This window comes from Salarias fasciatus, chromosome 1 (genome assembly GCF_902148845.1).
Source record: "Salarias fasciatus chromosome 1, fSalaFa1.1, whole genome shotgun sequence".
Lineage (NCBI taxonomy): Eukaryota > Metazoa > Chordata > Actinopteri > Blenniiformes > Blenniidae > Salarias > Salarias fasciatus.
In genome coordinates this window covers 1,464,948-1,482,058 of record NC_043745.1, presented here as the reverse complement: position 1 = coordinate 1,482,058, position 17,111 = coordinate 1,464,948, and the positions used below count along the sequence as shown (strand labels likewise).

General features: G+C 53.4%; 1 protein-coding gene across 2 annotated transcripts in view; it reads left to right on the top strand.

The window, feature by feature from the left end:
• The first annotated feature begins 408 nt into the window (after positions 1 to 408).
• The window catches only part of rhpn2 (rhophilin, Rho GTPase binding protein 2), a 29,305-nt gene continuing 12,602 nt past the window's right edge, over positions 409 to 17,111 (top strand). For both annotated transcript variants that reach the window (XM_030094809.1, XM_030094800.1), the window contains exons 1-3: positions 409 to 614; positions 4,272 to 4,387; positions 9,239 to 9,367. In XM_030094809.1, the coding sequence (XP_029950669.1) occupies positions 564 to 614; positions 4,272 to 4,387; positions 9,239 to 9,367 (296 nt within the window). In that variant the 5' untranslated portion in view covers positions 409 to 563. The remainder of the gene's footprint in view (positions 615 to 4,271; positions 4,388 to 9,238; positions 9,368 to 17,111) is intronic.

Sequence of the window (17,111 nt, the reverse complement as noted above, 5' to 3'; positions counted from 1 at the left end):
TAGGCAGGATTTTGCTAGTCAAGGCTAATTTTTCCGTGTTTTCTTTGGATTAAATGTTAGAGCACCCATTGATAATTAATTAATAAAAACCTTTTCTATTACAGGTATTTTTTTATTTATTTTTTGTGGCACTGTAAAACAAAGTGAAATGTTTTATTGTGATGGAACAAAAAATTTCCATACAACCATCAGTTTGTCTTTTGTTTTCTTCTCACCTCTGTCACGCTCCGTGGAGGGCTGCTTTGGTCCTCGGGCCTTACGTTGCCCCTCCCTCGGGTTTGTCCTGCACAATTCTATACGTCATTGGTCCTGCAGGTGTGTGCGGCGCTAAGCCCCTCCCCCTGTGGGCGGAGCCAGGGAGTCTCCGGTGAAGTGTTTGAGCTCAGAGCTCAGAGCAGACGGCGCTGCGGACTCACACGCGCTCGGACTCTCTCTCGCGCTCTCTCTCTCTCTCTCTCTCGGCTGCGCTGTTCGCTCGGAGCCGCCCTCGGGTCGCCTCTGTCACCGGTCTCACCTGTCCTCCTGTCTCACCTGTCCTCCTGTCCTCCTGTCCTCCTGTCACCATGACGGACACGCTGAAGCCCGGCGGAGGAGACAGCAGCTGCTTCCGGAAGGTCAGTGTGGAGCCGTTTATCAACACACCGCTGATGTGTCAGCCACAGCGGCACTGTCAGCTTCAGGTGTGTGTGTGTGTGTGTGTGTGTGTGTCACCAACAGACTGAGGACATTTTTTTCAGTCTTCATTTTTCGACAGACCTTTTTGAGGGTTAAGACCTGATTTTTGGGTTGGGGTTAGAATTAGGTTCGGGTCAGGGTCAGGGGTCAGGGGTCAGGGTCAGGCTTTTGTCTCTGATGGTTAGGGTCAAGGGCGAGGAAATGCATTATGTCAATGGATGTTCTCACAGCTATAGAAGTGTGTGTGAACTAAGAATAGCTTCAGCTGCCCTTTATCAGTGTGGTGTGTGTGAGGTGTGATACATACAGCTCGCTGACCTCCAGTGGTTCCCAATGTGTGGGGCGAGTCCCCAAACACAGACGCCACAGGGATGACCTGAGGGTCAATATGCGGAGGGTAACTCTGAGAATCGTTTAGTGAAGCACAATTTTTCATATTAAAAAAAGTCTAATCGAAGTGAGAGAGAATTCCACGGCGTTTTGCTGCTTATCAGTGTAAACATCGGTTATACCTCACACTGTGGCGAAACAGGAAGTCGCGCCTTCAGAACATGTGAGCGTTGGATTTTTGTATGTGGTTAAAAACAGTTTCTTCCAGTATGATCAAACTCTGAGTAATTGATTGATGGTGCTTGAAGTGTGTGTTTTAAAGCATCAGGAGGTGCTGCTCGTCCCTGTGTGCGTCTCGCCTCTGCTGGGTTAAAACCGTTTCACCTGGTCAGTTTTCCGTCTGGCAGTGATTGATGAGTGTGTTTCTCTCCGGCCTCGCTCTGTCACGCTCTCTGGAGTGTTTTCATAGTCTGAGCTGTCCTTTGTGTCCGCGGATCCCCTGAATCCCCCCGAGAGCGCCGTCTGGATTCAGCCGCTTCCTGTGTGTGTGTGTGTGTGTGTGTGTGTGTGTGTGTGTGTGTGTGTGTGTGTGTGTGTGTGTGTGTGTGTGTGTGTGTGTGTGTGTGTGTGTGTGTGTGTGTGTGTGTGTGTGTGTGTGTGTGTGTGTGTGTGTGTGTGTGTGTGTGTGTGTGTGTTCCTTCATTACTGGAGCCCACTGTCACGTCTCCAGCTCGCTGCTGTTCAGACCGCAGAGCGAGCTCTGATGAGATCTGCAGTTGGGACACTTCCTGCCGGGCAGATCGCAGTGCGCCTGCTGCTGCGCGGCGCTCGCTCCTCCGGGGTGGGATGAGTGGAACGGGGAGTGGGCTGTGGTCCCTCCCGGCAGGATGGAAAGATGGCAGAGCAAACGGCCGAGTCGGCGTTTCTGCTCCCCGTCCTCCGGCCGGCGGCGGCGTTGACGTAGCATCTGGCTGAGGCGTCCTCCAGCCAGACCACAGACGCTAATGGACAACATGTGTCCTGGTTCACAAACCCGCGAGCTCCCTTCACTCACACACACTCGGCGGGGTGTGTGTGTGTGTGAGTAGGACTCTGGGAGTGGAGAAGCCGTCAAAGCGTCTGCCGCCATGGCTCAGCTGAACTCTGCTCAGGTCTCGTCTGTGGAGCAGGATGCTGGCTGGAGCCCCGGGAGCCCCTGGAGCCCGCGGGCTGGTCCAGGGAGGCCGTAGCGTTGGGCTCTCGGTGCGGAGAGGCGGACTCTCCGGTGGGCGGAGCTAGCGCCCTGCAGCGCCGGTTTGACCGACAGGAACGTGCTGGAAGCTGCGGCGCCCGGTTCTGACGTCTTATTGGCTCGCTGCCTGCAGCTGCCTCCTTCATCACCTTCACCTGACACTGGCCTCGCTCTGAGCAGCGACCAGGTCAGCAGAGGGGATTGTGGGCCGTCAGTCAGACCCAGTTCAGGTCCTCCGGCCTGTTCGAGACGTCCACAGTGAAAAAGAGAGAAACGCGGCCTGAAGACGTTCCCGGGTCTGTTCAGCGTTTGGTGTGTGTGTGTGTGTGTGTGTGTGTGTGTGTGTGTGTGTGTGTGTGTGTGTGGTGTGTGTGTGTGTGTGTGTGTGTGTGTGTGTGTGTGTGTGTGTGTGTGTGTGTGTGTGTGGTGTGTGTGTGTGTGTGTGTGTGTGTGTGTGTGTGTGTGTGTGTGTGTCCGTGGTGGGCTGGGAGTGAGGCGCTGTACCAGTCACCACCATCACATGATCCAGGAGCGGCTCGCCGTCACCACATTGGAATGCATCTGTCCTCCCGATCGGACAGCCTCCAGCTGAGCCTCGCCCTCCTCCTGAGTTTTGATGTAACCTGTGACGTGACGGCGTGACGGCGTGACGGCGTGACGGTGTGACGGTGTGACGGCGTGACGGTGTGACGGCGTGACGGCGTGACGGCGTGACGGCGTGACGGCGTGACGGCGTCTCCTTCTAAAAATAGCAGGACTCGGACTGAGAGATGTGAGGAACAGAACGCGTGAATCGCTGAAGCGTTCCAAACCGTCTGGACTGGATTCACTCCAACACTCTCCCTCCGTCTCCTCCTCCACTGCCAGTGAAAGGGAAAACCCTGCGCTGTGTTTTGGGGTCGGTTTCCATGACGGAGCTGCTGGAAGCGGCTCTTTGTGGAGACCTCGGGGTGGTGGTGTTGTTGTGTTCGTGTTGCTGTGATAAAATGTGAAGTGTCGGTCAGGCGTTATGTAAACGAGAGCCAGACGGTTGTGACAGAGCGAGTCCGCCGGTCTGCAGCAGTAATCTGTAAATCAATAGGCTGATACTTTGTAAATCTGTTTCGAGACTCCTTCTCTTCGCTCATAGTCTGAGATTGGCCCTCGCTCAGTGTGACGTCTGACGACCTGATAGCAGCCGTCTCCCTCATGTGAGATCACAGCCGAGGGGGCGTCCGCCACAGTTTCTGCTGATTCTAAGGTTTTTATTTGAAACATTGAAGGTCCGTGTGTGACGTCTGAGTCCTTGCTGCTGCGCAGCCCTGTGGCCCCTGTGGCCCCTTGTCTCTGTGACCCCTGTGGCCCCACTGGCCCCCGTGGCCCCACTGGCCCCCGTGGCCCCACTGGCCCCCGTGGCCCCGGGCCCCGGTTCAGTGAACAGGTTGGTCTGTGCTGACCGGTCTGCCACACCTCTCCGTGACTCAGTCGGTAGTAATGCCTGCAGCCAGTTTATCTGTGACAACCTGTTGACTTAGTGAGGCAGGTACACCGTGCTCACAATGGACACACACACGCTCACACCCACACACACACACACACACACACACACACACACCCACACACACTGAGCTCAGGTTTGTTTCTTCAGTCCTTTGAGTAGGAAAACATCTACAAGTGGAATGAAGCATGTTGGAATCCTGTTGAAAGGAAAAAAGAAGTGTTCAGTGTTTCATAAAGAGACAAGTTGCCCTAATATTTAGATATTCAGTGAGCGGCATGGTGTGATGCTGGATTTAGTCACTTCAACACGTTCTTGATGCAGTAATGAGAGAAACGCCGCTTCATCCAGTCGTTTCGCTGCGAGCTGCGTTCCATCCCTTACTGTTCAGAGTGATCTGTGCTGTGGAAAGACTGTCGGGTTAACAGCAGCGATGCAGGACGGTCATCATAATATAATGAAGTGTCCTGCACTGAAGCCGTGTTTTGATTGGCCAGTGGGACCCTCCGTCACTTGCTGTGTGTTTTCTTGACCTGTGTGCCGTCTCTCCTGCTTCAGGGCTGCAACCCGTTCGCCCAGACCGGACGCAGCAAGCTGCAGAACAAACGAGCCTCTCTGAACCAGCAGATCATCAAACAGATGAGGATGAGGGCCGGAGCCGAGAACCTGCTCAGGTACACACACACACACACACACACACACACACACACACACACACACACACACACACACACACACACACACACCTGTTACATAAGACTTTGTCTTTTCTGCTCCCCTGCAGCACGTATGACGGTATTGGTGAGTTTTCCGTCATCGTCTCTGTTCAGTCTCACCTGGTCCTGGTTGAAATCACAGCAGGTGGTCTGAAGTGGTAACTGTGTGAGGGGTTACCCCCGGATCCCACAGCAGCGTCTCCCTGCGGCGCGCCGCTACGCGTTCACGTCCGTTTGTGTGTGCGCGCGTCAACGCCCACTGCAGGCCTTCTCCTGCTCTCCGCTCCGTCACAGCAGAGCGCAAAAACATTGTGGAGCGCGAGATGTTCAAGATTCCGCAATATACTGAGAGGACTAAAAGCCGGAACAACAACAACAACAACAACAACTCATTCATTCGTCGTTTCTTTGCCAAACCGTTTCTCAACTTCCACGACGAGTCTCTCTTCATCCATGGCGATAGTTTAGCTGCGCACCCGGAAGTGAACACAGACCCGACCCACTCCGTCTGTGCTGCGCGTTTAACTCCATGACCCTTTCACAATAAAATGAGCACACAAGCGAACTGTATTCAGGGGACAAACATCACCACTACAAGGAAAACAAACCATATGATATTTTTTTGACTCCACAAATGTATTCAAATATCGAAATATGCACATCTTCAGTTTCTTGGATATTTGTGTTGAGCTTTATTTATGACAAAATGCATAATATAAAACAATGTTGTTACAAATAGATGTATGACTACATGACTGACCAAAACCTGTGACCTGGCACAATATAAGTACTGAAGATCATACAAAGACACTTCAGTGAACATCTCTGACAACAACCAAAAATGTAAACGTTTCACATTATTTAATTTTGAGAACACAGAAGTTGTTTCAGTTCTCGTTCCTGTTTGGAGCTATCCGAGCAGCGGAGCTTGACGCGCTCGCGTGCGGCCGCGGCCAAAAATAGGTGGGACGTGTATTTTTATCCCGGACGCGGCTGAGCGCCGACGCGAGCGAACGCTGGATGTGGAACTGCTCCCGACCACTGCAATGGCAACGTATTTGCTGCATCCAGCGCGACGCAGCGCGACGCCGCCGAACGCTCCAGAAACGCGTGCTGTGGGATCCGGGGTTAAAAGGCCCAGCAGCCCGTCGGGCTCGGCCTGTCTGCTCTGCAGCGGCTGAACAAGCTGAGCGACCATCAGGAATCAAACCAGGGTTTTCTGCAGTCCTTTGGATCCTTGTTGTTATTTATTTGGTGGATTTAATGCTGTGTGTGCACAACGCTGGAGTCTGGGAAGTCACAGTCCATAGATCTGTGTCACCATGCATTGCTACACACCTCCTCCAGAGGGTCAACGGTCCGTCCTCTAGCTTTTCACGCAGCCTGCTGTTATATTTGCAGAGCTTCAGCTGTTAAACAACCAGAGTCAGGACTGAGAGAGCGTCAGTGGATCCTCTCCGGTGTTTCTTCTGTCATTAAAGACATTTAATGTGGTGAAACTCTGCTTGACGGCCGCTGCTCCTCGGTCAGCAGAGCTCTGTTTGACCCTCGCCTCGCAGCAGGACTCCGCCTTGACATGCAGAGTGTGAATGACAAACGTCGTTTATCACACTGCAGTTTGTTTGGAGTCCGTGGTGAAGGGTGAGGGTTGGGCTGAGCCCTCCGGGAGCGAGCAGCCCCTCCTCTCCAGCAGCCGGCGTCTGGTCAGACGTGGTGTTTCTAGAAATGCTGCTCATGGTTACATCAGCCCAACCTGCTGGACAGGAAAAACACCCGGCTGCCCGCCGAGGCAGAATGCAAAAGGCAAAGTCATCTTTTTATGACAGTAATCTGCAGGAAATGATGGAGAATAAACTCCCTCAGAGAATGGAGGAGGCTCTGCTGAGGGGAGCGTCGCAGAGAGCCTTAAAGAGCCTTTTCCACAGAGTTCCTGTGGCTGAATTCTCCTGCCTGGCTCAGGAGGCTCGGAAAGCCGCCGGGTTCACCGGACTGAAGGCGCAGTCGGTGTTTTGCAGCCTGCCGGCTGCACAGTGGCTCAGAACTGTTTGTGTTCATTACTCCTGTCCAGGCCGCATTCCTGCAGTCCTGCACATGGTCTGGCCCGCTGAGGCCCGGGGCGGGCCCGCCCTGTGTGAGCGTCTGGCCCAGCTGCAGTCCAGAGCACGGCCTGGATGCACTGCTCAGTCCAGCTTGATCCAGAAATGAAAGGCAGCCTGGCGGACGTCCGGCAGCGCCTCTGGCTCTCATGATCACCTCTGTCCCTCACACAGCTTTAGATATGTGACTTTACAGCTCTTTCTGTTGAACAGATCACTCCAGATCCTTGTTTGCAAAATGGCTGCGTTTTGTCATTTTGTGTCTTCAGTTTCTCAACTCGTCTTTTCTTCTTCTGTTGTTCTGCATTCCTCTTTCTATCAGCCACAGGTGGAGTCTGTCCGGTCCAACCAGTTCTCTCTTCTCTTCTCTTCTCTTCTCTTCTCTTCTCTTCTCTTCTCTTCTCTTCTCTTCTCTTCTCTTCTCTTCTCTTCTCTTCTCTTCTCTAGCGTTGTTTTTCATTTGTTTGGACATAATCCAGCCCCTCGCTGAAGAGCGGTCCGGCTCAGTCTGGAGATAGCTCAGCTCCACCATTCGCTTCACGCCACTTACAGAAGCTTTACAGGCTTCCGGAAGCTTCTGGAAGAGTCTGAAACTCGCTAAACGCTGACCTCCAGAGTCCTGCAGCGAGCCTCGAACTTCAGCAGACTTTAAAATCTCATGGAGTTTTTGAAGATTGAAAGGAAACTTCAAGCGGATCTGAATACACACAATGTTTTCTGGGTGTTTTTCTCTTTTGAGATGAGTCGGCTCTTTTTGATCAAGATTCTCATTTTAAGAGTGACGTTATCGCTGCTGTGAAAGGCTCAGGCTGAATCCCGTGTGTGTTCTTGATGTTGTGTTGATTTGACAAGACTCCACAGCAGCTGTGAGGCTGGTGTCAAATTACAAACACTAAATGCCACATTTCAGCAGAAACAGGGACTTGGTGTCCGCTGTCCAATCAGAAGGACTGAAGGTCAAACAAGTGGTCTGAGACGCCAGCGCTCCGCTCCAGGAGAGAAGCACTTCGCTCTGCTGAAGTTTTCCAGTTATTTATTAAACCGCTCTCTGCACCGGCTGTATTTCACACTTCAAAGGCTCGGAGCAAAAATCCAGCCAGTGGTCTGCGAGCCAGGAAGCAGAAGCAGAGGAACATGTGAGGAGTGCAGGACTGGGTCCAGACGTTCCCATGCCGCCGGCCGCATCTCACAAACAACAAGTGGCTGATAAGAGCCGGGGGGGTGGGGGGGGGGGGGGGGGTGTGTTCTGGCCCGCTCCACACCTGCCTCCGACACCAAGGGAAGCACCGGCTGTGTGCGTGCATGTGCTTCGTTATGGCTAAGGCAGAACTTGTACAGACTCACAGATAAGCACCACAGAGGTGCGTGTGTGTTTCTGTGTGTGTTTCTGTGTGTGTTTCTGTGTGCGTGCGTGCGTGCGTGCGTGCGTGCGTGCGTGCGTGCGTGCGTGCGTGTGTGTGTTTTATCTGGTGTCACCAAGGATGCAGGCGATTTACAGGTTTTGTTTTCTCACCTTCTCAATGCATCATGAATCGTGTGAGTTTGAAAGGACGGGCAGACGTGTGGGGTTTATCTGAGCCCTGCAGGGACCTGAAGCTCCCTCTGTCCTCCTCAGACGGCCCGGCTAAACAGAAAGACGCCACAACGGCGAGACTCGTGCAGAGAAACTATTGCAAGTGACTCTGTCCTGACTTCAGCCTCCTGTAAGGCTGCCGGGGTGTTTGGGTGTGTTCAGGTTCGCTTCACTGATGATCGGAGCACCGAGTGCAGAGGACGCTCTCATGTTTCAGTCGTCATGTTTTGGAAGTGGAAACCCCTTCATGTTCTGAATGAGGCTGGCGCTTCCTGCGTGTGGAGCTAATGATTAACACTGGCCAGCACTGAGTGAGCCCCACACACTGCACTAAGTGCTGGAACAACCTGACAGGTCTTGGTTTTCACTCACACTCGCCAGTGTTGATTTTAAACGGTATCAAAGCGTCCTCACGCGTCTGCTCTTCAACACTCATGTTCTGAGGGAAGTTTCCGTTGTACTGGCTGTGCAGAGGCTTCAGTCAACCAGACACTTGGGTTTTATACACACACACACACACACACACACTTTGTGCTGCCTCCACTATGAACACACTCTGCATTTGAAGAGCAGCATCTCTGCATGCTGCTGTCTATCGATAATAATTAGCGATTTTCAGAGATGGTGATGGACTATTACAAGATTTGGGATCTGATATACATGAGATATCTCAGGACACCACCTGTTTAACAGGAAGTGATAGCCCATTCTTAGACATCAAGCTCATAACATACACTAAACTATTAATTTGGAATTTGGATTCGTACCATTTTCAAAGTGAATAGTAAAGCCTGAAGGGTTTTGGAGTGCTTGACACAGAACAGATTGACATTTCATTCTCATTTGTGAAAAATTAATAAGACAACAGGTTTGATGCTGTACTGTGACATCCCAACACAAACAGCTTGTAAAATACACTGGGGGGGCAGCCGAGGCATGAGCCACGCAGCCTTCAGATTGCAGTGTGCAGGTTAGCTGTGGGTTCCACATGGGCAGAGCTGGATGTGACTCACGGCTCCTGGTTGAGCGCCGGAGCATAAATCCAGCGCACGGCGGGCCGAGTGACGCAGGCCTGTGGTCAGGAACACATGTTCTGATGTTCAGCTGCAGCTGCCTTCAGCCTCCCCTCTCTGTGCGCAGGGCCACGTCCAACAACAAGGTGAAAGAGATGGTCCTGCTGGAGCTGAGCTACGTCAACTCCAACCTGCAGCTGCTGACCGGGGAGCTGGACGGACTCAACAGCTCCGTGGACGTCTACCAGAACTCACAGTAAGTCAGAGAGAAGGCTGGTGCGGACTCCTGCAGGGTGAGGCTCAGCTGATGAGACGGCAACACGCCTCCTGACCCACTTTAGAACCACATGGATTAATGTGTGCTGCTGGCTTTTCTTCAAACATGTGGGTTTAAAGTCACTGACAGGCCATGTGCTGGTAAATAACCTCCGGTGTCTTTAAATATCGCCATTAATGGAAAGCTTGCTGTCCACCTTACCTGTGGTCCTTCCTCGGGACAATAGAGAGACTGACGGGTATCACAGGACAGACACACAGACAGACACTCGGTTTCAGCCCAGTTTCAGACTCACGACATGGATCAGAGAGGAATTACAGAGAAACTCACTCATGCAAACTCCACACAGAAACACCCAATCAGACTCCAGCCAGAGATGGTGTCACTGTGAGGTCAGAGCACCAACCACTGCACCATTGCCTCTCTTATTGTACTCAGGTGTGTTTGAGTCTAAAGTCTATTCTTTTTTCATAGAGAAAACACCTTCAGATCATCTCTTGCACTGCACTCTGCAGCACTATAATGTGAACCATAAATTCTGTCCTGATTTCTATAATCTAACGTTGCTATCAGGACAGGAGACTGTCGGGTTGGCCGTCGGATCAGGACGAACAGATTAGAATGCAGATGCGTGGAAAGACATGACGTCTGAGTGTGGCGGTGTGTTGTTGAGCCGGACCAGCAGGTTTCACCAGGACACGCTGCTGATCTGAACCTGCATCCAAACCCTGAAAAACTGTCACAGAAACCTCCTCAGACCGGTGTGGGGCCGGTGTGGGGCCGGTGTGGGGCCGGTGTGGGGCCGGTGTGGGGCCGGTGTGGAGCCGGTGTGGGGCCGGTGTGGGGCCGACGTGGGGCCGGCGTGGGGCCGGCGTGGGGCCGGTGTGGGGCCGGTGTGGGGCCGGGGTGGGGCCGGTGTGGGGCCGGTGTGGGGCCGGTGTGAGGCCGGTGTGGGGCCGGTGTGGAGCCGGTGTGGAGCCGGTGTGGGGCCGGTGTGGGGCCGGCGTGGGGCCGGCGTGGGGCCGGCGTGGGGCCGGCGTGGGGCCGGCGTGGGGCGTGTCCGCCGGGTCGCTCTGGAGTCGAGCCTCCATCCAGCTCCGTTTATGTAGTGCTGAATACAGGACGGTCGTTCCTAAACACTGTTACAGTGCAAACCCAGCACAGTGGAGCTGAGGTGATGAGCGGGTGGGCAGGAAGTGGAGGATGGGGGATTGTTCGGTGGTTGCTGTGGTGACGGCTCCTCTGAGGGTCATTGACACGGATCCTCCATGTTTGACAGTGCGACAGGCGCCGATCAGTCTCCCTGCAGGTAAATATCTGGGGGATTGTTGGGCGATCAGGCCTGTTTGGATCCTTTGAGTAAATTCTGACATAAATCTGCACACAACCTTATAAAACCCCTAAAAGCAAACGTGTGTTGGGAGTCGGACTACTGTAAACCCAGATTAGGGTGTGTGTGTGTGTGTGTGTGTGTGTGTGTGTGTGTGTGTGTGTGTGTGTGTGTGTGTGTGTGTGTGTGTGTGTGTGTGTGTGTGTGTGTGTGTGTGTGTGTGTGTGTGTGTGTGTGTGTGTGTGTGTGTGTGTGTGTGTGTGTGTGTGTGTGTGTGTGTGTGTGTGTGTGCCTTCTGCTCATGAGTTTGGGATTCGCATGTTTCTCATGTTCAGCTTCTGTCACATGAAGACATCCCATGTGTGTCTCAGCTTCTTACAGAAGCTCCTGTGTGTCCGTGTGCAACATCCAAAGTGTTCACATCATCACACACACACACACACACACACACACACACCGGATCACATGCCGATGAAGAAGTGTTTCTCAGCAGGTGTCTCTCTAAACGACGCTACAGGGCAGCAGAGGAGGTGCAGCCTGCGCTCAGCCTGAAATACAAGCTCAGTCTTAAGTACAGAAACCAAACACCGCTGCTCACCTTTCTAGGCTTTTCCGCTTCGCGCCACTTTGAATGGCGTCTCAGCTTATTGTTCCTTCAGACCAGCTCTAGCTGGTTTTCTCACATGAGGTAATGCAGAACAGAAAGTCCAGTACATGTGCTCTCCTTTGATCGACGTAGCTGCTAATCGCTGGATTCTTTACTGCCTTATCAAGCATTAGAACACTCTGCAGGGCCGCAGTAGAACGTATCGTATGAGTGGAGCTGTTCCCATCAAAGATCTGCTGGTTCTGTGATGCAGAGCGTTTCCTCCGTGCAGTGTTCCTGAACCGAGCATCGGGCTCCATCATCCCCAGAGTTTCTGACTCAGCAGAGCCGAGCTGGTGGCTCACTGGAACGAGTCAGGAAGGAGAGAACCCAGAGAGATCACTCGCCAATCCGCCTGCTGCCGCATGAAGTTTGTCTGATTTCTTGGGTGGGATGTGTCAACATGTGGTCTGTGTGCTGACGCTGGTGTAAAGGCAGCCTGCAAGATTACTTGGTGTGAAGCTGAGAAGCTGCAGCGGCGCAGCGTCAGTATTGGTACGGTGGTTCTCCTCCTCCGCTACATCAGCTGAACTCAAACTCTCCTCACAGCAGGTAGTCTGTGAAGCAAGCTCAGCATCGGCTGTGAAGAGAGTTTCAAAGGTAAATAAAGCTGTTCAAGGCCCCGCTGACACAATGCTTAAGGTTAAAACTCACAGTTTTTGCATTTTTGTTTTAGAATAGTTGGAAACATCCTGAAAACGTCGGTTTTCATGGAAGCAACAGAAACACTGAGAGTGAGGTTTTCATGTTGGCCCAATGTAGCAATGGAACCACACACACATTCTGCAGAGAACAATATGCTCTAAACATCAACAATGGAGAACACGGACATTCATATGGACAGAGCACCAAGTTAGATTGTTATTACGGTGACTGTCAACTCTAAAACTACCAAGTCCTGGAGAATCTGGACCAGGACCAGTATTTCAAAAAAGTTGAGTTTCTACAGAGACGGAATCGGAGCATTTCAAAGGGTTGTGAAACGGACTTCAAGTAAATCTGACTGATAACTGTTCCTCTGATCGTGTATTAGCGTGTGGTGGGGTTTCAGTCTGGGCCAGCAGTAACAACAGCCCCCCCCCCCCCCCCCCCCCCCCCCCCCCAAAAAAAAAGCTAAGTTCATGTGGAGGGATGCCAAATGGCGCATTGGCCGCCTTAGCCGTGGCAGAAGTGCTCTTAATCCCCAACTGACACAATGAAAGCAAAAGGCTTAAGGTTCCTGTGATGAAGCAACACTGGTTAGTCAGGTTCCTCCAGTCTTCATGTCAGTGGACTCCTTCAGCGATGGAGCGACAGTGAAACGTGAACATCCACTGAACCCACAACACTCCTGAAAAACACTCTCCAACCTGTGGCGCTGGTGCCGGTCCAGAACCCTGGGGCTGCTCCGGGGGACTGGGGCCCGGCTGGTCTGGGGGACTGGGACCAGGCCGGTCCTGGGGGCAGGCTGGTCTGGGGGACTGGGCCCAGGCCGGTCCTGGGGCCCGGCTGGTCTGGGGGACTGGGCCCAGGCCGGTCCTGGGGCCCGGCTGGTCTGGGGGACTGGGCCCAGGACGGTCCTGGGGGCAGGCTGGTCTGGGGGACTGGGACCAGGCGGGTCCTGGGGCCAGGCTGGTCTGGGGGACTGGGGCCCGGCTGGTCTGGGGGACTGGGACCAGGCCGGTCCTGGGGGCAGGCTGGTCTGGGGGACTGGGACCAGGCGGGTCCTGGGGCCAGGCTGGTCTGGGGGACTGGGGCCCGGCTGGTCTGGGGGACTGGGACCAGGCCGGTCCCGGGGGCAGGCTGGTCTGGGGGACTGGGACCAGGCGGGTCCTGGGGGCAGGCTGGTCTGGGGGACTGGGACCAGGCGGGTCCTGGGGCCAGGCTGGTCTGGGGGACTGGGGCCCGGCTGGTCTGGGGGACTGGGCCCAGGACGGTCCTGGGGCCAGGCTGGTCTGGGGGACTGGGCCCAGGACAATCCTGGGGCCAGGCTGGTCTGGGGGACTGGGCCCAGGACGGTCCTGGGGCCAGGCTGGTCTGGGGGACTGGGCCCAGGACAATCCTGGGGCCAGGCTGGTCTGGGGGACTGGGCCCAGGACGGTCCTGGGGCCAGGCTGGTCTGGGGGACTGGGGCCAGGCTGGTCCAGAGATCAGTTGCTGCTGTTTGAATTCTTCATTACTGTTTGGAGGATTTAAATAAGATGGAAAAATCTCAGATAGTCCAAGAGTTTCACCGAGATTGATTAGTTTAGCTGACTTTATGTACTTTGTCGACTGCAAACCCTGAATACTCACCGCCTGTTGATGTAATTGATTCGGTGTATTAGTTACATTTACTGCTCATGTAATATTTACTTTCCAGTTAGAGTGACTTTAAATATCCTCCACTATCAGGCTGGTCATATGATTCTATCTTAACTATGATCGCAAAACGGGTCAGAAAAATTTAAAGAAATGTATGTTTGGTTAAAAACTGCACAGTGGAAATCTGTGGAGCTGCATTTATCCACTCTGAAAACTATTTCCTGATAAGAAAATGAGGATAAAACAGTACAATGCAGCCGCAGGGGATAAGAAGGTGGGTAGCTGTTGCACCGCAGCCAGAGGAGTGCAGTCTGACGAGCTGAGCAGTGAAAGGCTGTAAAGTCAGGTACGCGGTGGAGGTGAGATCATTTGTTTGTGCTGCGTGTCGCCTTGTCGCTACAATGCAAAGCAGCTGGGTTTACTGCTGGGCTGCGTCATTTCCTCAGTAAAACCTCCTGATGAGCTGTCGGTGAGTGTTGTCACCGCCTCTCCCCACCGCCAGCAGGTATGTGTCGACGTAGGTCTCTGATAACGAGCTCAGCCTGCTCTCCATCTGTCGGTAACAAGCTCGCTCGCCGTCCTGCTTCAGTCGGACGGAGGAAGAGCCGGGACCTGGGAATGGTTAATGAGTGTGAGGAGACGGCGGGCCTCCCTCACCTTTAAATCCTCACTCCTGCTGAGAGTGTTTACAGCACCATCTGCCTGATCCAGACTCTCCACCGAAGATTACACTCAAACATCCACTTTCTCAAGCAGTAGAGCCATCATTGACGTGATCCGGCGGCTGTGCATGGTGCACAGGCTTTAACCCATCTCTGCTGAAGCTTTATCTGAGGCCACAAGGCCATCCTGTCTGAATCTACAGACCTCATCTGCTGTGCAGCCACGTGACTCTACGGTTCCTCCATAGTGACTCCACAGCTCCTCCATAGTGACTACACGGCTCCTCTATAGTGACTCCACGGCTCCTCCATAGTGACTCCACGGCTCCTCTATAGTGACTCCACGGCTCCTCTATAGTGACTCCACGGCTCCTCTATAGTGACTCCACAGCTCCTCCATAGTGACTCCACAGCTCCTCCATAGTGACTCTATAGCTCCTCCATAGTGACTCTTCAGCTCCTCCATAGTGACTCCACGGCTCCTCTATAGTGACTCCACGGCTCCTCTATAGTGACTCCACGGCTCCTCCATAGTGACTCTATAGCTCCTCCATAGTGACTCTTCAGCTCCTCCATAGTGACTCCACGGCTCCTCTATAGTGACTCCACGGCTCCTCTATAGTGACTCCACAGCTCCTCCATAGTGACTCTATAGCTCCTCCATAGTGACTCTTCAGCTCCTCCATAGTGACTCCACGGCTCCTCTATAGTGACTCCACGGCTCCTCTATAGTGACTCCACGGCTCCTCCATAGTGACTCCACGGCTCCTCTATAGTGACTCCACGGCTCCTCTATAGTGACTCCACGGCTCCTCTATAGTGACTCCACAGCTCCTCCATAGTGACTCCACAGCTCCTCCATAGTGACTCTACAGCTCCTCCATAGTGACTCTTCAGCTCCTCCATAGTGACTCCACAGCTCCTCCATAGTGACTCTACAGCTCCTCCATAGTGACTCCACGGCTCCTCCATAGTGACTCCACGGCTCCTCCATAGTGACTCCACAGCTCCTCCATAGTGACTCTACAGCTCCTCCATAGTGACTCCACAGCTCCTCCATAGTGACTCCACAGCTCCTCCATAGTGACTCCACAGCTCCTCCATAGTGACTCTACAGCTCCTCCATAGTGACTCCACAGCTCCTCCATAGTGACTCCACAGCTCCTCCATAGTGACTCTACAGCTCCTCCATAGTGACTCCACAGCTCCTCCATAGTGACTCCACAGCTCCTCCATAGTGACTCCACGGCTCCTCCATAGTGACTCCACAGCTCCTCCATAGTGACTCCACAGCTCCTCCATAGTGACTCCACAGCTCCTCCATAGTGACTCCACGGCTCCTCCATAGTGACTCTACAGCTCCTCCATAGTGACTCCACAGCTCCTCCATAGTGACTCCACAGCTCCTCCATAGTGACTCCACAGCTCCTCCATAGTGACTCCACGGCTCCTCCATAGTGACTCCACAGCTCCTCCATAGTGACTCCACAGCTCCTCCATAGTGACTCCACAGCTCCTCCATAGTGACTCCACAGCTCCTCCATAGTGACTCCACGGCTCCTCCATAGTGACTCTACAGCTCCTCCATAGTGACTCCACGGCTCCTCCATAGTGACTCCACAGCTCCTCCATAGTGACTCCACAGCTCCTCCATAGTGACTCCACAGCTCCTCCATAGTGACTCCACAGCTCCTCCATAGTGACTCCACGGCTCCTCCATAGTGACTCCACGGCTCCTCCATAGTGACTCTACAGCTCCTCCATAGTGACTCCACAGCTCCTCCATAGTGACTCCACAGCTCCTCCATAGTGACTCCACAGCTCCTCCATAGTGACTCTACAGCTCCTCCATAGTGACTCCACAGCTCCTCCATAGTGACTCCACAGCTCCTCTATAGTGACTCCACGGCTCCTCCATAGTGACTCTATAGCTCCTCCATAGTGACTCTTCAGCTCCTCCATAGTGACTCCACGGCTCCTCCATAGTGACTCCACAGCTCCTCCATAGTGACTCTTCAGCTCCTCCATAGTGACTCCACAGCTCCTCCATAGTGACTCTACAGCTCCTCCATAGTGACTCCACAGCTCCTCCATAGTGACTCCACACCTCCTCCATAGTGACTCCACACCTCCTCCATAGTGACTCTACAGCTCCTCCATAGTGACTCTTCAGCTCCTCCATAGTGACTCCACAGCTCCTCCATAGTGACTCTTCAGCTCCTCCATAGTGACTCTTCAGCTCCTCCATAGTGACTCCACGGCTCCTCCATAGTGACTCTACAGCTCCTCCATAGTGACTCCACAGCTCCTCCATAGTGACTCCACAGCTCCTCCATAGTGACTCCACACCTCCTCCATAGTGACTCCACACCTCCTCCATAGTGACTCCACACCTCCTCCATAGTGACTCTACAGCTCCTCCATAGTGACTCTTCAGCTCCTCCATAGTGACTCCACAGCTCCTCCATAGTGACTCCACAGCTCCTCCATAGTGACTCCACACCTCCTCCATAGTGACTCCACACCTCCTCCATAGTGACTCCACACCTCCTCCATAGTGACTCCACACCTCCTCCATAGTGACTCTACAGCTCCTCCATAGTGACTCTTCAGCTCCTCCATAGTGACTCCACAGCTCCTCCATAGTGACTCTTCAGCTCCTCCATAGTGACTCCACAGCTCCTCCATAGTGACTCTTCAGCTCCTCCATAGTGACTCTACAGCTCCTCCATAGTGACTCTACAGCTCCTCCATAGTGACTCTACAGCTCCTCCATAGTGACTCTTCAGCTCCTCCATAGTG